Genomic DNA, 26,556 nt, shown 5'->3' on the forward strand with positions numbered 1-26,556 from the left:
AAGACTTTGTCTTCCAACGCAGGGAGTGCAGGTTCAATCCCTAGTCGCGAAGCTGGGAATCCCACATGACTTGTGGCCCAAAAGCCAAAACACAGAACAGAAACAGTGTTGTAACAAATTCAATAAAGACTTTAAAAAAGGTCCACCTCAAAAAAAAAAAAACTTTAAAAAATGGTTATTGTTACATATAAAAAGAACAAAAGTTCTAACTGCGAGCTCCTTCAGTGGGACTGAACAGGTGAAGGGGGAGAAAGGTGCAAAGAGAAGAATGCATCTATTGCCAATCTTCCTCGCTCTTGCTTACTGTATCCAATTTCCTCATATCTTTCATTGATAAATGTTTCCCCAGTGACTCTCATGGGAGAAAACTGTCATTTTTCTAAGCCTGCTTAAGTGCTTGACTTTACCGCTTAAGTCTAGCCTTGACTGAGTCTAACACTTTGGGGACAAATTTCAATTTGCCCAGGAATAATCAGTAACAAGTCCCAGAGTTTGCCAATAACAGTAACACACATCAAATAATGTATTGTCTGCAATTACATTTCAGTTAGCATGCTATTATATAATTAGCAATTTTTAGATTACTATAATAATCAAAACAGCATATATTTTGATAATGTGCTGATTACATGGCCCACAGAATATCTTAATTCTTCAGGAGATGCTTGTCTTTGAGCATTTTAAAAATTCATACAGTGGAAAGTCAGTGCATCCAGCTTCTCAGCTGCAAACCACTTAACAAATCCAGCGTGAATTTTAAAAATGCCAACCCTGCTATCTGAAGAGCCTGCCATTGTGCCAGACTCTGCTGATGGAAGAATGCTTTTCACAGCTTGAATATCAATCCTGAAAAAATGCCCAACAGAAAGCAGAAATAGCAGACAAAGGGGAAGACTATAAACCCAAGAAAGGATGTATTTATTTCCCTTAGCCATGGTGGTTTGGACAATCATTCTCTGAACACTGACTCTGCACATTTGCCCATATTAGATGTGTTTCTTTTACTATTTCTAACATGAAAATATTTTACACTATTCACTGATATTAATTCATAATTCAGTTGAGTGTTAATTTTTTAAAAGGCCAAGTACAATGCGTATAAATGTAACCCAAATTTACAAATCAAAGTAAATAATTATTCTTTTTCCTCCTAGAACATAAAATATTCTGTGATATTTCAATGGGAATTGGAAAAATTAAGTATGAGTGGGCAAAGTCAAGATCTGTATTAACTGATCCCATACCCAGCCCAGCGGGAAAGTTAAGAGAATCTATCTAAGAGAATATAGTGTGAGCTACATACATGATTTCCTAGCAGCCATATAACAAGGCAAAAAGAAACAGGTCAAATTAGTTTTAATAATATATCTTATTCAGCCAAATAAATGTAACCTATAATCAATATAAAATTTTAATAACATATTTTTCTTTTTTCATATTATGTCTTTGAAATGCAGTGTGTATATCACTCTTAATAGCACACCTCAACTTGGACTAGCCACGTATGGCTGGTGGACACCACACTGGACAGCCCAGCTCTGCCCAGCTCTGGTAGATTGGCCAAGGATTGGATATCTGCTTCTCAGACTTTTGGAAGCAGATTAGATGAATGGATTTTTAAAAACTAAACTTCTTATTGACATAAAATGTACAGAAAAATGCACAAATTCCAAGTGCATTTTCGTGAAGAACATGGTTGTTTAACTAACGTCCAGATCATGAGATGGAACATTAGGAAAACCACAGAAAGTCCCTCATGATCCCCTTAGAGCTTCTTTTAATATCAAGACAAATACGAAGACCTTGTTTTCCTTCCCTCTCTCCCTGAACTGGACCTACATATATAACCAGGAAGAGATATTGCTGATGTGCTGAAAACCAATCTTTGGGTGCTGAGGGTATTGTCATTTGTGGCCATGAACTGGATTATGGACTCTCTCAAATATGAAGAAATCCTCATGGGATCATGCCAGGAAAGCAAGCTTGAGAAAGCAGAACACCCCTGACTACATTAAAAAAAATTGGCTGTATCTATATTTGTCCAGGCTCTCCTTTAGTTTCAAATATAAGATGATTTGGACTCAGATAGCTTTTTAATATACTTTTTTTCTTCACATAGCCATTACATATGAGAGTAGGGTAATGATGAGAAAATTATTCTCAGTTATATCAACTTTCATGGAGTTTGTGAATACCGTAAACATTTTTGATCAGACAAAATTTTCTCTTGGCATAAGAAGAACTGGGTATACAACATATGCTCTGGAAATACTTGGCCTAACGAGGAGCATGAGAGGCCAGAGCAGGCATTCAAGCATTTAATGTATTTTTTTCTGGGAAACAAAAAAAATTTGGAAGGCTACCTCTGAGATTTACGGATGTAAAGTCTTTCTAGAGCCAGATTAGGGGTAGGGAGTGGCACAGAAAGGGTCACGGGGAGGATAAGCATGGATGCAGGGAAGCAAATATGGGCAAGCAAGAGGTTAAATCACACATCTCAGGCTTGCCTGGTGGCTCAGTGGTAAAGGATCTGCCTGCCAATGCAGGAGATATAGGTTCAATCCCTGGTCTGGGAAGATACCACATGCTTCAAAGAAGCTAAGCCCATGTGCCACAGCTACTGAGCTGAGCTCCAAGTGCTCGGGCGCTTGGGAATACAAACCACGACTATTGAAGCCCACGTGCCCTAGAGCTGGTGCTTCGCAACAAGAGAAGCTTCCCTGGTGGCTCAGATGGTAAATAGTCTGCCCACAGCATAGGAGACCCAGGTTCCATCCCTGGGTCTGAAAGATCCCCTGGAGAAGGAAATGGCAACCCACTCCAGTACTTCTTGCCTGGAGGTTTCCATAAATGGAGGAGCCTGAAGGCTTACAGTCCATGGGGCTGGACAAGACTGAGTGAGTCTCACTTTCACTTTCACAGTGAGAAGCTGGCGCAGTATAAGGAAGAGCAGTCCCTGCTCCCTGCAACTAGAGAAAAGCCCTCGCAGTAAGGAAGACCCAGCACGGCCAAAAATAAATAAATAATAAAATTATATTAACAACAGTCACGCATCTCTCTCCTCTGCTTTAGGACCTTCTGCCTGAGACAAGAGAGCTGCCACCTTAAAGGCTCTTCCCAAGCAGAGAACAGTCTTATCAACAGCACAGATCAAAACGACTCTCCCAGGAAATAGAAGGCCTTGCTCCCGCTGTGAGCCTAATGTCTCTCTCTTTCTTCCTGGCACATCCTTCCCGGCAGGGTGCCTTTCTTTGGGGGAAAAAAGTGTCTAGGCTATTTTCAAGCACCTGACAAATGAAGAGCATAATGAGAGCCGGTCGACCACAGAGCTATTTAAGCGGTTAAAGATAGAAAATGGTATTGGCGAAAACCCAGTCTTTCCATAGCTTAGCGACTGTTTTGTCATAACCTATTCTGAAGAGAGTGAAATCATTTTATAATATTGGTGTCGAGGGAAGGAGGCTGAGGATTCCACGTTGTATCATTTGTTCTATCTCACAGAAAATGATTTAACCCCTGATGTATCTGAACGTGATGGAAGTCCGTATCATCAACAGGGCCTTGGGGCTTCTCCAGGAAGTGGGTTGGCAACACTAGATCAGCCAGGGAATGAAACCTTTCTAATTCCCCACAAGACTTTTGGAAAAGTTGCCATTTGATTGAGTATCTCTAATATACTCTTTGCCCACTTGAATGAGGGCATTCAAACATTCAGTAATAAAATAAGTTAATACAATCTTAATAATTATGTGCAAAATAGATCCGCTCACTTCCCAGAAAAGAAAACCACAAGACAAAATAATGGGAGTTCTAAATTCACTTTTTTTTTTTTTTAAATTCAGCTTTGTTGAGGCTTAATTGACATATAAAATTTTAAGATATTTAAAGTATCCATCAGGGAGATTTGATGGGCTTTCCTGGTAGCTCAGCTGATAAAGAATCTGCCTGCAATGCAGGAGACCCAGGTTCGATTACTGGATCTGGAAGATCTGCTGGAGAAGGGATAGGCCACCCACTCCAGTATTCTTGAGCTTTCCTGGTGGTTCAGCTGGTAAAGAATCCATCTGCAATGTGGGAGAGCTGGGTTCAGTCCCTGAGTCAGGAAGATCCTCTGGAGAAGTGAATGGTTACCCACTCTGCTATTCTGGCCTGGAGAATTCCATGGACTGTACAGGGGTCACAAAGAGTCAGGCACGACTGAGTGACTTTCACTTTTACTTTCAGGGAGATTTGATAGATGTCTACATTATGAAAGGGTCCTCTCCATCTAGTTAATTAACACCTCTTATCACCTCACAAAAAAGGTCAGTGATCTAACTGGAATCATAGTATACAGCTATTTAAAAATAATTTACGTTTTATTATTTATTTGTTTGGCCTTACCCAGTCTTAGTTGTGGCACTCACGATTTTTAGTTACAGCATGCAAACTTTTTAGTTGTGGCATGTGGGATCCAGTTACCCAACCAGGGATTAAACCTGGGTCCCCTGCATTGGGAGCATGGAATCTTAGCCACTGGACCACCAGGAAAGTGCCAGTATACAGCTTTTAAAAATTGGCTTCTTTCATTTAGCTACATGCGTTTAAATTTCCTCCATGTCATTTCATGGTTTGATACTCTGGGAAAGGCAAAACTGTGGAGACAGTAACAAGATTAATAGTTGCCAGGGGATTGGGGGAGGGATGAATAGGTGAAACACAAGGGATTTTCAGGGTGGTGAAAACTATTCTTTATGATAGTATTAATATGGTGGATACATGTCATTATACATTTGTCAAAACTTAGAGAATGTACAACACAAGGAGTGAGCACTAATGTAAATTAACTTTAGTTAATAATAATGTATTCATATTGACTCATCAGTTGTTAGATATGTACAAAATAGTAACAGTAGGGGAAAGAGGGCTTTTATTTTCTAGTTCTACATGTAAGAAACTTGAGAGTTGCCACTCTGTACTAACTATAAGTAAAAACATGAACCGACTGAGGAAAAAAGAGTCAGTGATAGCTACATGCTGCTGCTGCCACTGCTAAGTCGCTTCAGTCTTGTCCGACTCTGTGCAACCCAATAGACGGCAGCCCACCAGGCTCCCCCGTCCCTGGGATTCTCCAGGCAAGAACATTGGAGTGGGTTGCCACTTCTTTCTCCAATGCATGAAAGTGAAAAGTGAAAGTGAAGTTGCTCAGTCGTGTCCAACTCTTCAGGATCCCATGGACTGCAGCCTACCAGGCTCCTCCATCCATGGGATTTTCCAGGCAAGAGTACTGGAGTGGGGTACCATTGCCTTCTCCAGGTAGCCACATAGTTACTGCTTATATTTAGCAAAAGGAGTGGAGATCTAGTTCTGTGAAGGCAGTTTTCAATGGCAGCAGGAATTTGATCGCCAGATAAACACAGACAATGCCTAAAACCCACCCATTTCCATTACAACCCTCCTTAACTTTCAGCCTGAGGAGGAAGGAGAATAAGGAGAGAAAGATGATGACCACATGTAGAAGAAATGATGAAGTTCTACTTTCTCTGGTTCTTCTACCTACCTTTGGTCCCACCTTAGCCTTTACTTCCTGATAAAACTCTAAAGGATTGCTGTATCTAAGCAGAGTACATAGCTAAAGTTGTACTAGAACTTTTCTCTGTGCACATTCTTCCCTAGGTAGGCTTATCATTCTTGTGAATTTGGATACCTTCTATATACCAACAACTCCTTTATCTATATATCCATGGCACAGATTTTTGTTCTGAGCTTCAGATACATAAATACAGCTTCATAGTAAACACCTCCAAACACATGGTCTATAGGTACCACAAATGCAGCAAGTCCAGTTGAGCCTGGGCTGTTTCCCTGACAAACCTATTCTCTTCCAGAGTTCTCTGACTCAGCAAATGGCACCTGGTTGCCCAAGTCTGACACCTGGGAGTCATCCATGACACCTCCCATGACCATACTCCAACTTTCAGTCAATCACCAAATCCTTTGGATTGCAGCTCCTGCAAATCTTTAAGTCCACCCACTTCAGCTCAAGGTGAAGGGCACAGTTCCCCAGACTACCAAGTCTCCCCAAGACATCTGACACCAGCCAGAAGTTTGGGGGTTCTTAGAGCTACCCTCACTTCAGACATATATATATATATGTTAGTCACTCAGTTGTGTCTGACTCTTTGTGACCACATGGACTGTAATCCGCCAGGCTTCTCTGTCCATGGAGTTCTCCAGGCAAGAACACTGGAGTGGGTTGCCATTTCCTTCGCCAGGGATCTTTCCAACCAGGGATCAAACCCAGGTCTCCCACATTGCAGGCAGATTCTTTACCATCTGAGCCACCAGGGAAGTCCTTCACTTCTAGCTGCCTACAAATACAGGGGTCCCCACAGATTCCCTCAGGTTTGATAAATTGGTAGAATGATTCAGCAGAACTCAAGGAAGTACTATACACATAATTACAATTATACAATTTTATTATAGCAAAGAGCCAGCCAAAGTAAGAGGGGCATGTGGCAGAATCTGGGACTGAGAGGGCTCCAGATTCAAGCCTCCATGTCCATGTTGGTGTCCAGAGATTTTATTGAGGCTTCAGTAAGCAGGCAAGTTGATTGAGTTGTGGCCCACAGGGTTAAACTCAATCTCCAGCCCTCTCCCCTTCTTGGAGTATCACATGGCTCAAAGTCCCAACCCTCTAATCATCTGATTGGTTCCTCTAGGGTGGACAGTCCTCACTTCAAGACTTTTGATGTATTAAGAATCCCCACACTGAGTCATCCCTTAGCATAACCTATCAGAATGCCCACCATGAGTCATTTACTAGCACAAACTGTTAGATGTGGTTTGAGGGGTCACACATTCCTATTACTTGGGACATTCCAAGGGTATAAAAGTTAGCGCCTAAGAGCAGGGACAAAAGCCAGACTTGTCTCTTGTTGACTGGTTTGATCTCCCTGCTGTCCAAGAGCCTTCTCCAGCATCACAGTTCGAAAGCATGAATTCTTCAGTGCTCAGCTTTCTTTATGGTCCAACCCTCACATCCATAAATGACTATTGGAAATACCATAGCTTTGACTATACGAACTTTTGTCAGTAAAGTGATGTCTCTGCTTTTTAATATGCTGTCTAGGTGTGTCATAGCTTTTATTCCAAAGAGCAAACATCTTTTAATTTCATGGCTGCAGTCATCTGCAGTGATTTTGGAGCCCAAGAGAATAAAATCTGTCACTGTTTCTAATTTTACCCTGTATATTTGCCATAAAGTGATGGGACCAGAAGCCCTGATCTTTGTTGTTGAATGTTGAGTTTTAAGCCAACTTTTTCACTCTTTTCATCTTCATCAAGAGGCTCTTTAGTTCCTCTTCATTTTCTGCCATAAAGGTGATGTCATCTGCATATCTGAGGTTATTGATATTTCTCCCAGCAGTCTTGATTTCGGCTTGTGCTTCCTCCAGTCAAGCGTTTTGCATGATGTACTCTGCATATGAGTTAAATAAGCAGGGTGACAATATACAGTCTTGACATACTCCTTTCCCAATCTGGAACCAGTCTGTTGTTCCATGTCTGGTTCTAACTGTTGCTTCTTGACCTGCATACACATTTCTCAGGTAAGGTAGTCGGGTATTCTTCAAAGGCTTTAGTGTAGTCAATGAAGCAAAAATGGTTTCATCGCTGCACTGCATCTTAGACCTGGCAGTGCCAGATCTTAGCTCTGGTGCCCAGAACAAACAGGCTTCATTCTTTTTCCTACTAAAAGAGGTGAAAGGCCAAGAAAAAACAAGTCAGGGCTTAGGGAGATTTTAGTCTACAAATGCCATCAGCACACTTTATTTCATCTTCAGTTGCTAAAACTTCATGGTATAGCAAGGAAGACTTAATATTACCAGATATACTCCCAAACAATGACCAATATAGTACACTTTGGTTAAACCAAAGATTACAATAATTTCGCCTTACCTCTTTCTGGTAATTTACAGTTTAAAGTGATTCATATACCTTATCCTTGGATGTTAGCCATGGTGTAAAAAGAACATAAAAATTAACTCAAAAGTTGAATGATAATTAGTAAAGAAAAAAGATTATTCAGCTTAATTCATGTAAGAATTAAGTTGGGCTAAATTCATTTTTCTAACAATTGATATGCTAATTTAGATTACTGTAGGAAGTCTATTGTGTGGCAATCCTTTGTTAAATTTTGTTAATTTGAAAGTTCAGAATTTCATACGATAGTTTTTCCAGTGTTTTTTCTCCTATAAAACCAAACTTATGTTAGTGTGACATGAAAGAATTAAGATAAAGCAGATAATAAAATTTTCTGATAGGAAGATATTTGCTATTTAAGCAGAATATTCCCCTAAATAGGGAGAAATTCAAGTCTGTTTTTGAGAATGTAGTGAAAGTTCTTTAAGTCTGATATTATATCAACTTGCCTCTCAGTCATTTTCAGATGCAGAAAGTTATGTCCTCACTCTTTTCCTTCAAATTTTCTATATTTAAGCTTTTCACAAATGTATATTGACTAAACTAAGGAGGCTTAACTATAATGATGATATTTTTCTAAATCTTTTTTAAAAAATGGCTCCAGACACTTTATTCAGAAAAAATAACTAAGAAAGGATTTGGTTATAACAGATCAAGCTCATACCTAAGCCTTATTCTATGCCTCCCAAGCCCTAGAAATAAGACAAGATAAATATAATAAACCAGTAAATTCATAACTACTGTAGAAAATAAGAGTAACAGTTGAACAAAACCTATGAGGTTCTTCTAAAGTATGGAAAGCAGACAGGTCCAAAATTTTAAAACCACAGCCGGAAATGAAAGAACTGCTATAAAAGACCATTTATGAACTGAGAGAAGTATTCCAGTGTATCGGTTAGGGAAGTGGAGAAGCAGGACCAGTAGTGGAGATATCTATATCCCTATGTACAAAGAGATTTATTACAGGAAATTGGTTTACCCATTTGCCCAATTGTGGGAGCTAGTTTTGATCTCTGTGAAACTCTATGAAGCTATGGTCTCTGTAAAGTTATTAGCTCTCCTGCCTTGGAGCCAGATCCATGCAGGTGGCTCAGCCTTCCAAATAAGGAAGGCCTCCCAAATTCAGGCCCAAGAATACTTCTTCGGTCAAGATCACAGTCACCAGCTGCCATTGGAAAAGCCTGAGCTAGATCTCCTTTTCTCACAATAATCATGTATTGGTCATGTTGCTGTTCAGCTGCTCAGCTGTGTCTGACTCTTTGCGACCCCATGGATTGCAGCACACCAGGCCTCCCTGTCCTTCACCAACTCCTGGAGTTTGCCCAAGTTCACGTTCATTGCATCGATGATGCTGTCAAGCCATCTCATCCTCTGAATGGATCTTCTGCCCTCTTTTCCTTCTGCCTTAAATCTGTCCTAGCATCAGGGACTTTTCAAATGAGTTGTCTGTTTGCATCAGGTGACCAAAATCCTGGAACTTCAGCTTCAGCATCAGAACTTTCAGTGAAAACTCAGGGTTGATTTCTCTTAAGATTGACTGGTTTGATCTCCTTCTCTACCACCACAGTTCAAAGGCATCAATTCTGTGGTGTTCTGCCTTTTTTACCATCATGATCCAGCTAAAATCTCTGGCTACTTTGGTTAAGAAAGCCAAGGAAGGGTCAGACCCAACAGCCTGGTCTCAAAGTACTAACTTTACAGCTGACCACAACAAGCCAAGAGGCAAGCTCAGAGAACTTCTCCTACTAATGCACTGGTTTTCTTGGGGAGCCCCCAAACCACATTATGTTCAACGTAGTTTATTCTGGCAAGCTTGATCTGGGTTGTATTTTAGATTAACCCACTTATTCTCAGTTCAAGGGATCCTTCCTTAAACAGACACAATTGTTCAACTTCTTTTAAAATACAAGCTGAGTGCCAGAAGCCAACTAGGGGAAATGTCTTCATGTCCAGCTGTTGCTCTGACAGCAGTTCTTACTGTGTATTTACGGGCGCAGGTTGCACATTTCATGTGGAGGGTTGAGCAGTGGTGGAGGAACCGTTCTGGGGCACCCTTCACAGAATGAGATGTTATCTCAATGGATTAGTTGTCTCAGACTTTCTTTAAGTGGGATGCATCCTATTTTTCCTCTTAAACCTCTAACCTCTAACAAATAGGCAGATATTTCCATATTGCAAATTATAGAAACTTGAGTTCAGAGTCCAAGAATGTAAAAACCGGACTAAGAACTAAATGACTACTACATATGGAACCAGTCCACGAAGTTAAGCTGATTTTAAAGGCTTCAACTCAAGTACACAATGAGTGATGTTTACTTTGAAACTCTATCTTTGGAGCTTTTCAGTGATCTTTTTTATGGCGTGGCTGCCTTTCCCATGAGGGGATCTTATTTGTCGCAGTGGGTGCTTAGTAGCATTACCCTTCTGAATGGCCAACAGGGTTCCCCACTGTTTCACAACCATTTGCAGAACAGTGTCAGTCTCTGGGGCCCTTCATGTTTTTCTCCTCTGGTACAACAAGACAAATGCACTGAAATTGTGCCAAGATTTCTCTGCAACCCTAGCATGAGATAAAGAGGATTTACAGGCAAAGAACTCCCTTGAACAGCAGCCAAAAAAGCAGATAACTTTTAAATAACACAATGTGGTAGAAGAAACTGCCTTGTGGCAGTCTACTGTGGAGAAAAATAGCAACTATTTACAGTACATGTTGGCAAACTATCTATGTTTAAACCCTAGAAAAGGTGAAGGGTTACCATACTGTTTCTGGGTTTCCTTACACTGCTAACACTGAACTGAGTATTACAAATAGAAGTTTACATTTTTAGTGTTTATCTTTAACCACATTCAATTGATTTACAACAACCAACTATCTAATTCAATTTGAATGGAAATGAATTCAAAGAATATATTAAAAGGAACATATTATGATAAATTACCTAATATTTTATAGACGTATTACACTTTTCACTTTAAGAGATAAATAACAGAGAATTGCTTTCTTTTACTGACAGTCTCTTTTCTTTTTCTATATAAAATGATTCATCCTCAGATTTCTCTAAATAGTGAATTCTCAATGTTCTCAAAGTATAATTAGATTTCAAAAATTCTTTAAAAAAACATGTTTTCTGGAACATTTCTATTGAGTCAAACGAAGTTTGTTATGCCAAGACTCTCAAGTCATTAACATGGGAGATTCAATGGTGTTATGAGGTTTAATTAATTTCCAAAACCACAGTACTTATGGATGAAGCATGACAATCACAATACTTAAAGACACAGATTTTTGTTTTATTTTTTTGTTTGTTTTGGCCACGTGGCTTGTGGGATCTTAGTTCCTCAACCAGGGATCCAACCTGGGACTCTGGCAGGGAAAGCTCAAGTTCTGACCACTGGACCTCCAGGATTCCCAAGACACTGATTTTTAAACATACATAATATGAGAAGACAAAATGTCTAGTAGCTATGGAAATAGCTATGTTAGCCATAACAGAGACCAGGGGAGAAAAATGCTTCAGTCTGAAGATCAGTAGTAACCCAGATGCAAAAGAATTGTTGACTCTGATAGGGTAGGAAAAATCCATCAAGATCTCTCATCTTCCCTAGTCCTCATTTTTATTCACCTACAATGTTCTGATAGTTAATTTGTTGCCCAAGTACCTTAATACCAGGAAAGAAAGTTCACTGATTTAGGGGATCTGGGACTAGCTCTTATTATATTGATAAACTGTTTAACAAACTTATTTGATGAGTTCTCCACATATGGATAATGTCAAGTTACTGGACCCAGACTGTTGGGGACAAAATCCTGTAAGTCCAACATGGGGCTGGTCAGAAGACTTTAGATCAGTGGTTCTCAAACCTTTCTACAACATAGCAAATTTGGGAAATAATGAGTCAATATGGGGCTTGGTGAAGAAAAATTATAAAATTATGTATATTTTGCATATTTACAATAAGAAAAAATTAGTAGAAATATTAGTATAACTTTTAAATGAAAAGTTGCATTTGTTTCTGTAAATATTTCACACACATGCACGCACACACACACACACACACACACACACACACATTTCTGATTTGCAGCTGGAAACTGCTATATGTAATTCCTGATCTAAACCTTTCATATTCTTCATACCTTGGTCAGCATAGTTATGATTACATAAGAAAAGGCAGCAAATAATAGATGATACTTTTTCTTTAGTGAATAAAAACTGCTTTTTTGCTCTTTATCAAATAATCTGATCTTTAATATTGCAAAATTTTACTTCATAGGTTTATAATTTTTAAGCATTAAAACTCTTAACTTTCTTTGACAAATGTAACATTGAAAAATTTGCAATAATGAATAGATATTTAATCCTTTAAAATGTTTTCATATTATTTCAAAGTGTTAATGAAGTTTTTCTCCTAGAATAAAGATACTGCTCTACTCATCTCACTAATTTTTTAGGATTTCAATTCTAACACTTGCTAACATCAGTGAGTGATCATTTTTTCCTTTGAATTCATGAATGTTGGCAGTGTACATTATAATATTTCTTGTGGTCCTTCCAATCTTGGACCAGGCTCATTAAGATGCTCAAAATTTGGTTAATATATTTTTTAAGCTAACAAACCAACCTTCAAATTTGCAAAGAAAGAATTACTTTATACCAGCACTTACACCCAAAATTTCAGTTCTTCTTTTAGCTCAGAAACTCTTGGTGAGACTATTAAAGCTTTACTCTTCCAGCAACTTTTAAGGATACAATACAGTGTAGATAACTATAATCATCATACTGTATATCACATCTCCAGAACTTACTGATAACTGAAAATTTATACTTTGGCCAATAGCTTCCCATTGTCCAGGGTCCTTCAGCCCCTGGAAATCATCATTCTGCTCTGTTTCTATGAGTTCTAATGCTTTCAGGTTGCACTTATAAGTGAGATCATATCACATTTGTCTTTCTCTGTCTGACATTTCACTTAACACAATGCCCTCAACGTCCACCCATTTTGGCATAAGTGGCAGGAGTCATTTCTTTTTTATGGCTGAATAATCTTCCACTGTACACAGATACACATTTTCTTTATCTGTTCATCTGTCCGTGGACTCTTAGTTGTTTTCATGTCATAGTTACTGTGAATTATGCTCCGCAGTATTGCTTTGAAAGTCATCTCTGAATGTTAAGCCTAGAACCTGTTTGTCCATTCTTAGAACCAATTTTCTAAATCTCTACTTCCCTGCTAACTAGAGTAGAATGTGTTGTCTGCAATGGAACCTCAAATGACACAGCAATTGAAACCAGAAGTAATTATTGATCTTAGAAGCTCAAAGATATAAATCTTGGACTAGTTGGTTGACTTGACTGAATTTGAAAATGGCAGATTTGCTTACTTTGAGAGGATGTCTTACTGGGAGTCACTTGTGGTCTCCTAGAAAAAAGTACCTATTGGAGACAGTTTTGATAGACCAAGGGGCTACTGCTATAGCACAGTGTGGTGGACAAAAGGGCTGCAAGGGATGCGGAGTGGGTGAAATACTTCTAAATATATTTAGTGTTTCTGAGACAGAAAATGACAATTTTAAGATCTCAGTAGAAGCCATGGCCAGAGAACCAAAGAGTGCTTACTACAGACAAACAATGACATTTTCTCTCTTACAACCATTGTCTGGATTCCAGTTTATGAATGTACTGAATTCAGAGCCTCACCAGGCTTCTGAGAAGGCCTAAAAGGAATGACCAACTCAGTAGCAATGAGCAACCCTAATGTTTAGATTATGGTCTCTAAATTTCATTTTCCTGGACCAGGGCAGACAATATTTCCAAACCACATATGACAAATAACTTGTAGCTAGAATATATGGCCTTCCCAGGTTCAAACTCTGGGTCAGGAAGATCCCCTGCAGAAGGAAATGGCAACCCATCCTAGTAGTCTTGCCTGGGAAATCCCATGGACAGAGGAGCCTGGTGAGCTACAGCCCATGGGGTCACAAAAGAGTCAGATATGACTTAACAACAGCAACATCCAGAATATATAGTTAATTCTTACCACTCAATAATAAGACAAACAGCCCAGTTAAAAGTAGAAAAATATTTGAACAGATACTTCACAAAAGAAGACACTGAAATGGTTGGTTAACAAGTATGGAGAATCAGCTTATCATAATTAGTCATAAAGGAAATTAAAATTAAAACCAGAAGGAGATAACACTACATAACCGAAGGGATAACTAAAACTAAAAGGCTTGACAATACCAAGCGTTTTAGGGCATAAAGCAAATGGATCTCTGACTCATTGCTGATGGGAATACAAATATAGCATAGTTCCTTTAGAACACAGTTTGGCAAGTTTTGGTAACATCAAACATACACATGGCATAAGACCCAGAAATTATACTCTTGGGTATTTTCCCAAGGAAGGAGAAACATATGTTCACACAAGAACCTGTGTATAACTGTTTAGAGCATATTTATTTATAATAGTCCAAAACTGGAAAGAACCCAAATGTCCATCAACCAGCAAATGGATGTGGTCCATCCAGGCAGTGCAATGCTAGCAACGACAGAAACAAACTGCGGATACATGCAACACCATGGACAAATCTCAAAGGCATTTGCTACATTAAAGAAGCCAGACGGAAATGGTAGTGCTTTGTGTGGTTCCATATATAAGACGTTCATAAAAATGCAAATTAAAGGAAGATAAAACAGATCAGTTGTTCCCAAGGAAGTGGGATGGAGAAAGAGATTTGACTTTCAAGGAGCATGAAGGAAATTTGCGATGATGATGGGAGAGATATTTTTTGCTAAAGTCAAAGGGCATTTATGAAGATGGCATTTGGAAGTCACCTCGCAGAGACTCTGGCCGAGGCGCTTGACTGGGAGAAGGCACCTGCACCTCCGAGTGTGTGAATCATAGCCAGTTCTCTGGTCAGAAGCGGAGGTGGCCCCGCTTCCTGATTTCGTTGTCACTAGGGCTGGCTCTCAACAACTAGAAGGGGAGGATGCCCAGTGCCTATCCTGCCCCCAAAGTCTGGGAGTCAGTCACCAAGGATGCACATGGCTTCTCAGGTACCTACCTCTAACCGCGGCTGGGATATGGGGCAGCCAAGCTGGCGTTTCCAGTGCCCAGGCGCACGCGGGCGCTAACTGCGCAGGCGCGGCTCACTGTCGCCTAGCAACCAGTCACAACAGCGGACTGGCAGACGCGCGCGGGCCGCGGTTGGTGCTGTTCGCCAGATCAGAGGAGCCGTTGCCCGGCTGGATCTCCCTGCAGGTAAAGGCGAGTGGGCGGCTGCACCGCTATCCTGGGGGTTTGGAGAGGCCCAGGGCAGAGGCCCCAGCAAGACTTGGGGAAAGAGAAAGTGCCCCGTGTGTAGGAGCATCCGGGGCAACTGAGGAAAGACCTCCCAGAGGTCCTCCCAAGGTGGGGACCCAGTGGATTTCATAAGCGTGCCAACAGCTTCCTATTCAACAGGTGACAAAACTGAGGTCCAGAGCGGGTATCTGAGGGTCTAAGATTCCGTTACTTGACTGAGCAGCTCAAAACGTGGGTCCTCAGTTGTTCTACACCTTCTCAAAATAAATCTGGTTAGAAAACGTTTAAGATCACATAAGGCTGAAAGTTCACGAAGAAAATCAGTAAATTCGTGAAAAAATGATTCCAATAATCAAAACTATGAACATTCAAAACAGATTTGTTTTATGTCCAATGCCGTGAAGTTCATACCTTTTAGCCCTGTTATTTTATGCTAGGGATTTAAACTAAATAAACAATTGTAAGTGAGGATGAAAATTTTACCTCTAAGAATGTTCATTTGCAGTCTGCACATAATTTCAAAAAGTTGAAAACAAATGCTCAACAATAAGGGACTGGTTGGATGATGGGCTTTAAAATTTTGTTTTAAATGGCACGATCCAGGGATGATGCCTGAAGCAATAAATGGAGACTGAGATTTCAAGAACTTGTCTGTTAGTTTGAGAATTTAGTAAGAAAATGCCCCCAGGAAGGTAAATTGAGAACTGCAGATAGAAATCCAAGTAGGAAGGTAAAATCACTATAGAAAACACACACCAAAATGAGCTATATCAAAACAGTGCTGATCTTCCTGAGCTTATTTCTGAGTGATTTTTTTTTAAATTCCATTTGCCCTTCCTTTTTCCCCAAATTATCTGCATTGAAATGTGATACCTGTATAAGTAAACAGTAGACATGGAATTATGAGCTTAAAAGGAATTAAAAGGATAAGTTTTATGTGTTATATATTTTAGCACAATAAAAATCAATGGGGAAGTGGTAAAATAGGAAAAACAGGTTTAGGTTGCTTCAAAAATCAAAGGGATTTATTTTCTTAAGTTGACATCTCAGTAGCTTTAAAGAATAAAACAAGGTAATTTAGTTGCATCATGTTGATTTTAAATGAAATGTTTAATTTACAAATTAAAAAATCTGAGAGTCATCTCTTGGGTTCACTGCCCTGGACTCTGTCAGCTGTGTATTTTCTCCCCTATTAACTATTATACCCAAAACGGTTTAAAAAAAAAAAAGAAGAAATGCTTCCTACTTAACCATGCTGGTAAGGAAAAGTTCTATCTCTGTAAACCTGTATGTTTAAACTACTAGAGCCTCTGTATTTTTCAGTATGCAGTTACTCAAATTCACTCTCCTAAGATGGGAAAAATAAGTTCCCAAGTGAAAAATCAGTTGACATCAAGTAACTTTCTACAGGTGTAATTTAATTGCTTCTTGAATGTTATTCGTAAGGAATTCTTTTGTAAAGCAAAGACTGCTATATGTTGGAATTGGTTATAAAGAGGTATGGAAACTCTTTTTCCTAAACAAATCATAGGAAAGATTTTCATCTGTCCAGAATAGTCTGTGTGTCTGCCTGAAACATTATAAGTGCAAGTCTAGGATCTGAGTGGTTTTCAAGTATCTGAGAAAGATGTCAGAGATATGAAAAAAACTATTGGTCCTAAGAAATGAAAAGAAAATTCAAAAATTAATATTGTATTTTATTAATATGAGATTTGAAAATAAAATAATTTTCTCATTTTGCAATAATTTCCAGGTGTACGAACAGATGAGTCATTTCATATGCAAATTTTCAAAACTTTTAATGATGAAAATTATAGTCAGTAGGGGATATGGGTGTATTTTAATGTTTTAACATATGAGATATAGTGTGAGGTAGTGCATCCCAGCATAGGCTTCCCCAGGGCCTCAAAGATCTTGAAATTTTCGTGACTGGAAGTTAGGGACCTGGAATAGATGTCTTTCAGAAGTCAGAATTTCTATGAACATTTGACAGTTAAACATATGTGATCAATTATGTTCAGTGTCTTTAGTGCTTGGAGTTGCTTTTGTCCCTTGATGAGCCATCTGAACTAACACTGACATTGTAGATTCTCTCCAAAGGTTTCCTACTTCCCAGAATTTCTCTTGAGACTGTAGTAATTTCTTTGAGACTAGATTACAGTGGTCCCCATCCTTTCTGGCACTAGGGACGGGTTTTATGGAAGCCAGGACAGGGTAGGGCAAATGGTTTTGGGATGGTTCAAGTGTGTTAACATGTATTGTGTACTTTTCTTTTATTATTATATCAGCTCCATCTCAGATCATCAGGCATTAGATCCCAGAGGTTGGGGACACCTGGACTAGAATATACCATCTGAAGTTGCCCTAATATCAAACATAACCCGACAAACTCTCATTGGAGAGATGGGTTATTTTAACAGTCACCACCAGCATCTTGGAAAGTTTTCTGTACCCAGGTGGAGTCACTCCTCTGTGGTATATCAAGTATGTATACTGTTCCATTAATTTTTTCCTTCACAAGACTGGACATAAAAGGGCAGGTGGGAAAGGGTCTTTGCAAGGAGTACCCCCAATTCCCCTAGAATTCATCTTTTCAGATTCTCAATTACTTTTTAAAATTGAGATATAGAATATATTAGAGAAAACATTTTGTTATCTAGGAAAATGACACAGATGTTCACTTGGACTTAGTAGATCTCAGATACCACTCAGAAAATAATTAGTTACAAACAACAGAGTTAATGATTTTTATGTCAGTTTGTCAGTATGTAGCAGGCATGGTTCTAGGTGCTTGGGATAGATCAGTGCAAGAAAGCAGACAAAAATCCCTTCCTTAGTGACAGCACATTCTTGCAGATCTCAAAATTAATTTGCGTTTAATCTCCCAAACCCTACACAAGTGAGTTATAAGTGTAGTAAATCATTACCTGTTATGTAAGTAAAATTTATGTCATTAATGTATTCTTCTTTCTAAACTGGAAGCCAGGACTAATGCCCAACAACCTTATCAATAAGTTCCTTTAAAATTGTGAAGCTTGGGATGTAGAAAACATATTTGTATATGTGCAGTTGTGTATTGCATAGTCTCTTTTTATGTAAAATTTAGAGGAAGAAGTACATTTCCTCCTAGGTATGTAGGTAACAGAGATTTGTGCATATACAGTGTACAGATGACATGTTAACCATTTGTGGCATTTTTTTCCAGAATGGGTAAAAAGGTAAAGAAGGAAGCAGAGCCCCCTCCCAAGGATGTGGTAAGTTTCTGATTTGAATACTAGCAGCATGTTAACCAGTTTTAAAAATAAGTTGTTGAAACAGTTTGGCATGTACCAGTATATACATGAGTGCACAGTGGCAGAAGTCCAAAGTCTGACTAATGATAAGATTAGTCAGAGAAATCTAACATTATGTAAACAAACATTTACAACATTGTCATTACATAATTAGCACAATTAGAGAGTAATTATTAGCTTTTCCAGTATGTGGATGGCATGTTTATAAGCCTAGTTAATGAACAAATAGTTTTGGTTTGTTTTTTCAAATACTTTAAATTTACACTTGCCAGTCTCTCATTGATGTTAATTATCTAAGTAGATTTTTAAAAAATGAATGAAGGTAATGCTATAGCTACTAGGTATGTATGTATGGTTGTCTTTAGATGAGCATTTGGACATCAGAAGTCCTGTGTTTTCCAGTCCTATGGAGAGAAAAGTCTGTGTTCATCGCCTTTTTCTCTTTCAAGTGCTTGAATAATGCATTCCTCAAAACACGAACCTTTGTCTCTCCCTTTTGAAAGCAAGGTTCAATAAATTTAATGTCCAACAGGTTGGCAATTGTGATGAGGGGATCTTAGAAGATGTAAGATGGTTTAAAGTGGTCATGGTAAATAAGCATATGTTACGCGAAAAATTATTTCCATAGCAGTAGTGATCACAGAAGTAAACAATCAGAAGTGACAAAATTGTTCTAAAATAAAAACTTAGTTAAGTAAGTTATTCCATTTTGATAAAATGATGTCACTTAATGTTTGATAGCATGGGAATATGATCACAATATTTAAATTAAAACGTTATAATAGGGACTTCCCTTGGTTCAGTGGCTAAGACTCCATGCTCCCAATGCACAGGACCCTGGGTTTCATGCCTGGTTAGGTAACTAGATCCCACATGCTGCAACTGAGAGTCACATGCTGCATCTAACCACAAACCACAATTAAGACCAGGCACAATCAAAAAAAAAAAAAAGGAAAAAAGGCTATAATAAAAAAATTTTTTTTTTAATTTTATTTTTACTTTATTTTACTTTACAATACTGTATTGGTTTTGCCATACATTGACATGAATCCACCACGGGTGTACACAAGCTCCCAATCCTGAATGAAAAATTAAAGCAGGGTTCTATCATTTCTCTTTAAAATTTATGAACTACTGAAAGATTGTGTTAAAAATGTCCTAGGACAATTTTCAATTGAAAATCATATTTGGAACAGACATTTGGTGTGGTTTTCTTCAAATAAAATGTGAATAGGGAAAAAAGTATGTATAGTCAACAAACCCACAAGATTTACAGCCTGAAGGAACCTTGATGTTAATTCAGGAGTCTTCCCGACAACACTGGAACATTGCAGTTACAAATGTGAGCTCTGTCCCAGGTCTGCCTCTCATAAACTCTGTTATTTTGGTAAAGTTGCTAAATCTGGCCAAGTTATTTCAGTCTTTTTTTAAAAAATCTCTTAAATGAGATTTGTCATGTCCAAATCATTTTGGTTGCTCTATCAATTACAATGAAATAGAATACATGAAATTCACAGTGCCTGGCACGTACTAAACACTCAGTAAATAAGATCTGTTATCCCAGAATCCTTTAGATTCTCTCTCTCTCTCTTTCTCTCTCTCTCTCTCTCACACACACACACTCCTATGTAACTTTTTATGTATGATACCTCAATGTAGCTGGCAACAAAGGGTACAGATAACATATCGGCACAGGTCTAGAAAAGTTTGGCAGAGATTGTCAGTGTGGTCTCCTGATGAAGTTCATTGGTCTGGCTACTCTCCTTTCGACATAATGCTCAAATGTTCTAAATTCTCTTGTTTTAATCATTGCATCTAGTTTGCATTACCCTTATTTTTACTGCAAAATAGCATTATTGACATCCTGTTACCAGAAAGTGGAGTCATGAACACAGAACTTGAGGACAAACACTTTCTGATTAAAATTAGAATTAAGGGACTATTAAACAAATAGACATATTTGTCTAATACACCTTTCATAATTTTATAATGTCTTGCTGGTATTGTCCTCTCTACTCCAATCTTTGAGGAGCACAGTCAAGGAATGAGAAACAATTCCAATCCCCAAGTTAACAAAAATTTAGCTCTTGTTTCCTTGGATCACCGCAGCCTTGAGGACTGCTGAAGGCATGTGGTCCTTGACTATCCTGAGGGTCCTTCCATCCTTCCCCTACTCTGGCTTTATGTTAATAAAGCTGATAGAGCAGTATTACATACCTAATTGCTTTTCTATATTATAAATTCTAATGCTTCAAAACACTATCAGTTCAGTGCAGTCACTCAGTCGTGTCCGACTCTTTGCGACCCCATGAATCGCAGCACGCCAGGCCTCCCTGTCCATCACCATCTCCCGGAGTTCACTCAGACTCACGTCCATCAAGTCAGTGATGCCATCCAGCCATCTCGTCCTCTGTCGTCCCCTTCTCCTCCTGCCCCCAATCCCTCCCAGCATCAGAGTCTTTTCCAATGAGTCAACTTTTCGCATGAGGCGGCCAAAGTACTGGAGCTTCAGCTTTAGCATCATTCCTTCCAAAGAAATCCCAGGGCTGATCTCCTTCAGAATGGACTGGTTGGATGTCCTTGCAGTCCAAGGGACTCTCAAGAGTCTTCTCCAACACCACAGTTCAAAAGCATCAATCCTTCGGTGCTCAGCCTTCTTTATAGTCCAACTCTCACATCCATACATGACCACTGGAAAAACCATAGCTTTGAGTAGATGGACCTTAGTCGGCAAAGTAATGTCTCTGCTTTTGAATATGCTATCTAAGTTGCTATCTAAAAGTTCTCATAACTTTTCTTCCAAAGAGTAAGCGTCTTTTAATTTCATGGCTGCAATCACCATCTGCAGTGATTTTGGAGCCCCAAAAATAAAGTCTGACACTGTTTCCACTGTTTCCCCACCTATTTCCCATTAAGTGATGGGACCGGATGCCATAATCTTCGTTTTTTGAATGTTGAGCTTTAAGCCAACTTTTTCACTCTCCTCTTTCACTTTCATCAAGAGGCTTTTTAGTTCCTCTTCACTTTCTGCCATAAGGGTGGTGTCATCTGCATATCTAAGGTTATTGATATTTCTCCCGGCAATCTTGATTCCAGCTTGTGTTTCTTCCAGTCCAGCGTTTCTCATGATGTACTCTGCATATAAGTTCAATAAGCAGGGTGACCATATACAGTCTTGACTCACTCCTTTTCCTATTTGGAACCAGTCTGTTGTTCCATGTCCAGTTCTAACTGTTGCTTCCTGACCTGCATACAGATTTCTCAAGAGGCAGGTCAGGTGGTCTGGTATTCCCATCTCTCTCAGAATTTTCCACAGTTTATTGTGATCCACACAGTCAAAGGCTTTGGCATAGTCAGTAAAGCAGAAATAGATGTATAGAGCAGTATTACATACCTAATTGCTTTTCTATATTATAAATTCTAATGCTTCAAAACATTATCAGTTTAGTTCAGTCACTCAGTCGTGTCCGGCTCTTTGCAACCCCTTGGACTGCAGCACGCCAGGCCTCCTTGTCCATCCCAACTCCCGGAGTTTACTCAAACTCGTGTCCATTGAGTCGGTGATACCATCCAACCATGTCATCTGTTGTCCCCTTCTCCTCCTGCCTTCAATTGTTCCCAGCATTAGGGTCTTTTCAAATGAGTCAGCTCTTCACATCAGGTGCCCAAAGTATTGGAGTTTCAGCTTCAACATCAGTCCTTCCAATGAATATTCAGGACTGATTTCCTTTAGGATGAACTGGTTGGATTGCCTTGCAGTCCAAGAGACTCTCAAGAGTCTTCTCCAACACCACAGTTCAAAAGCATCAATTCTTCGGCGCTCAGTTTTCTTTATAGTCCAACTCTCACATCCATACATGACCACTGGAAAAACCATAACTTTGACTAGATGGACCTTTGTTGGCAAAGTGATGTCTCTGTTTTTTAATAAGCTGTCTAGGTTGGTCATAACTTTTCTTCCAAGGAGCAAGCGTCTTTTAATTTCATGGCTATTTCAAAACACTATAGCACAGTTTAAACTATCTGAACTTGGAATTTGTTCCAAGATATACCTCTTCAAAGTCTGTGAAGGGTTTGTTGTATAAATTATAGATGAAAAATCAGATTTAAAAGAGGGATATATAACTGCTTGAGAAAATAAACTTTTTCCTGTCAAGCCATGGCAGTTTTCTTCTTTTATATCTCCTAAAACACTGTTTCCAAAGATTTTTATTTTTATTAATCTTTCATCTACTGGTTAAGATGGGTAATGGGGATGGAAAAAAAGGATGTTCAGTGATAAGGTTAAAACAAAAATCTCCCTTGGCTTTTGTTAGTAGTTTCATTGTTGAAGCATATACTCATATGTGCATTTACGGTTTATTGCTTTCCATTTCTTCTCCTAAAGGAGAATACTAGCTGAGAAGATGCCTTGATGTGGGGAAGATATGAATTGAATAACAAATACAACTATATTCTGCTTTCACAAATCATTTCCAAGTCTGGCTGAAAGGTTCTTTGTGATGCTTTAATAAAAAGCAGACTTTCTGTGGATTGTGTGCATGAAAGAATTATTAGCAGAAATGACCATAGTAAGCAATATTTGGTAGGGCATCAGTAGTCATGAATGGATGTGAGAGTTGGACCATAAAGAAGGCTGAGCACTGAAGAACTGATGCTTTCAAATTGTGGTTCTGGAGAAGACTCTTAAGAGTCCCTTGGACAGCAGAGAGATCAAACTCATCAATCCTAAAGAAAATTAACCCTGACTATTCATTGGAAGGACTCATGCTGAAACTGAAGCTCCAATACTTTGGTCACCTGTTGAGAAGAGTCAACTTATTGGAAAAGACCCTGATGCTGGGAAAGATTGAGGGCAAGAAGAGAAGGGGGGAGACAGAAGATGAGATAGTTGGATGGCATCACCGACTCAATGGACATGAGTTTGAATAAACTCCAGGAGATAGTGAAAGACAGGGAATCCTGGCGTGCTGCAGTCCATGGGGTCACAAAGAGTCAGATATGACTTAGTGGCTGAACAATAACAACAGTGATATTCTGTGACTAAGTTATACTGTCCAAGTCTGAATCCTTGCTTCATCACCCACCACCTGTGATCTGTAATCTCCTGACCTCTGTATTTTCAGTGAGGATGTGATGATGTCCACTTCATGGGATACCCACTTCATAACCACTTACAGCAGTGGGGCAAGGTTAGATAAATAAGAAGCTTAGAACAGTGCCAGGCATTAGGTAAGAACTCGGTACATGTGATTATTCATGATGTGGCTGAGGGTGCTGTCCATCACCCTACAAAACTGTTGAGGTTTGCTTGAACCTGTCTGAAGAGGCAGGGATGTCAGTTTTGAAAGACCAGCCAGCCGCTAAAGTTCCCAGACGCCCAGAGCATGGCCATTATGATTTATGGTCGGGTCTCTCTGAGTTTAAGAGCGTGGAAATTTTATTCTCTTACATTTCAGAGATAACTGAATCCACAGAATCTAAACTCATAGCCTGTGATCTGGCTCTAGAATATCAGTGGTTAAGTATCAAGTTAAGTAGACATCTATGTTAAGGGGTCAACGCCTTCTCTTCTGGTTAAGTGCATGTGGGAACCAAGTTTGGTGGGTGTTGAATCAGAGGCACCAGCAATAGCAGAACCTGCTCTCCTACCTGGGCAACCAAATCCAGTTCCGTGGAAGAAGGGATGTCTCCTGGGGCTTGTTTTTCTGGACCTTTTCCACCAGCCTTAGAATGACTGAGGTTGTAAAGCAAATGAGAGGCTATTTTAGCTCTTTTCATTTTAACCTTTACCCTTTTGCAGATTTTAACTGATGTTTAAAGAGTCTGTACTAAAAGCTTGTGCCAGGGTGGTGCAGTTGGCTTCCTTCTGTTTATCTTTCTCCCTTTTCCTGGGCAATTGGCTCCTCATGATTGGAGACCACTGACTCTATAAACACATTCCAAAAGAAATCAAAAAAGCCTTTTATTTGCACTTGCTGGCGCCATAAAAATCACTCAACTGTCATGATTTATCTCTTTTCACTGAGTCCAGCTTTATAATTGTATGTTCTTTTAGACATGTGCTGTCTAATCATGGAAGCTAGTGGCCACATATGGTTATTTACATTTAAATAATTGAAATTGTATCAATGAAAACCAACAATATAAAATGAAAACTTCAGTACCTCAGTCGCATTAGTTCAAGTGCTCAAGAGCCACATAGACAACACAGGATCGGGATCTTTCCATCACTGCTCTTCTGTTGGGCAGTCTTATCCTAAATGGTCTTGTTTCCTTAACAGAGGTAGAAAAGCATCTCTCCCAGTCCAAGGCTTCTCTAATTGACTGGACTTAAAATTCAAAGCTTAGCCAAAACGGCTTCCCTTTCTCTCCTCCTCTTTGTAAATAATTTTGGTTCATCATTTATTCTGCACAGAGCGCGAAATTATGATTTCACAACCAGCTTGTTGGTGACTCGCTTTGAGTTCCTCACAGGAAAGCAGATGGAATCTGTAATTACAGCACAGGATTATTTATTTAGTCATGTGGCATTCTGTTACAGCTATCATCTTATTCTCGGCGCCTTTTCTAATAAAAGATTACTATAGCGCTGCAGGCTCTGTAGGAGAAATGCATGTCATGCCAAGTTTCTCTGCTCTCTGCCAAACATTGATATTTCTTCTTTGACAGCTCTTACGATGGTAATTCTCACAGTCTCAAACTTCCTTTTAAGCTTCTTGTACCCCCATCACCTTTTTCTTAAGGACAGCCAGAAGATATGACGAAATACTAAACCACGTGGTTTTCTGAACCACGGAAGGAGAATTAAAAGATGTTTAAAGGTATTTCCACATACCCTGCTCCTTTGACAACTGTAGTCATTCCATGGAGATCATGACAAATCCATACTTCAGCATAGTCTGTTCATTCACATGCTTGCCAAATTAAATTTAAAAATACTGAAATATCAGAAGTTTCTGAAGCGGAAGTTCGAAAATGTAAGGGGAGGTAACCATTCAGGATGCTAGGGGCACTGTCTTAGGTGAAAGCTGATCTGAGGTTGTGATTCTCAAGGGTTCAGCCGCAGGGTCAGGGGGCCTCATGAGGATAGAATGGGTGACTATGGACTCTCTCCCTGCAGAAAGCACACCAAAAGTTCTGCCCACAATTTCAGAGAGACAAGCTGTCCCTGGAGCCCACTGATGACTTCATTAACCTCAGATCTGAAATCTCTTTTCTGGCATCAACAGACAGTACAACACGCAAGGAAGCCACTTCAAGGCCACAAGCATAAAAAAGAAGTTTCCAGAGGCACTTTAATATATTCCTTTATGGGGATTTACAGAGTGTTTCTATATCCAGGGTACTGTTCTAGGTAATAGGGATAGAGAAATAATATAACCCTCTGCCTGAAGAAGATCATTCATTTATCAGGCAAATATTGGGTACATACCATACACAAGTCAAGTATTCCTCTACATCCTGGGCATATAGATCAGGCCTCAAGGCAGTTTATTAATACACTCAAATGGGGAAACAGTCAATTAACAAAAAAAAGGTTAAAATTCCAGGATAAAATCAATAAAATTTTACCTGAGTTTTGTTGAAAAAAAAAATCTAGAATTTTAATTTCAAGCATTGTTAACTTTTTCTTTCTTATCATGTCATCATTACTTTAGAAATCCTTTCTTCAGAGTTCAGATCACCATGATTCAGTTTATTGATTTTATCAATTTATTGATATGCCACTATTGTGTTTCTATTTTGTCCTCCCCAACCTTGGCTGGAATATTTGATGAGTAATTTGTTTGAAATTACAGTTGATATACTTGAGTTTGAAAATGCCTGAACCTATCTTTTTCACATCTGAATGAAAAATTTGCAAAGTTTAAATTTCTTGAACCCATCAACAGAAAAATCAGATTAAAGATTTACTGATCATGGCCCCACCCATCAGAACAAGACCCAATTTCCCCCTCAGTCAGTCTCTCCCATCAGGAAGCTTCCATAA

General features: G+C 39.1%; 1 protein-coding gene across 2 annotated transcripts in view; it reads left to right on the forward strand.

Annotated features, from left to right (window-relative positions):
• Positions 15,162-26,556, forward strand: part of ARMC3 (armadillo repeat containing 3) — an 86,031-nt gene continuing 74,636 nt past the window's right edge. The window contains exons 1-2 of one of the 2 annotated variants that reach the window (XM_005687936.2): positions 15,162-15,228; positions 18,476-18,524. In XM_005687936.2, the coding sequence (XP_005687993.2) occupies positions 18,477-18,524 (48 nt within the window). In that variant the 5' untranslated portion in view covers positions 15,162-15,228; position 18,476. Of the gene's footprint in view, positions 15,229-18,475; positions 18,525-26,556 lie in introns of those variants that run through there. The other variant, XM_005687935.3, reaches the window with a different exon arrangement.

The sequence above is a fragment of the Capra hircus genome, chromosome 13 (genome assembly GCF_001704415.2).
Source record: "Capra hircus breed San Clemente chromosome 13, ASM170441v1, whole genome shotgun sequence".
Taxonomy (NCBI): Eukaryota; Metazoa; Chordata; class Mammalia; order Artiodactyla; family Bovidae; genus Capra; species Capra hircus.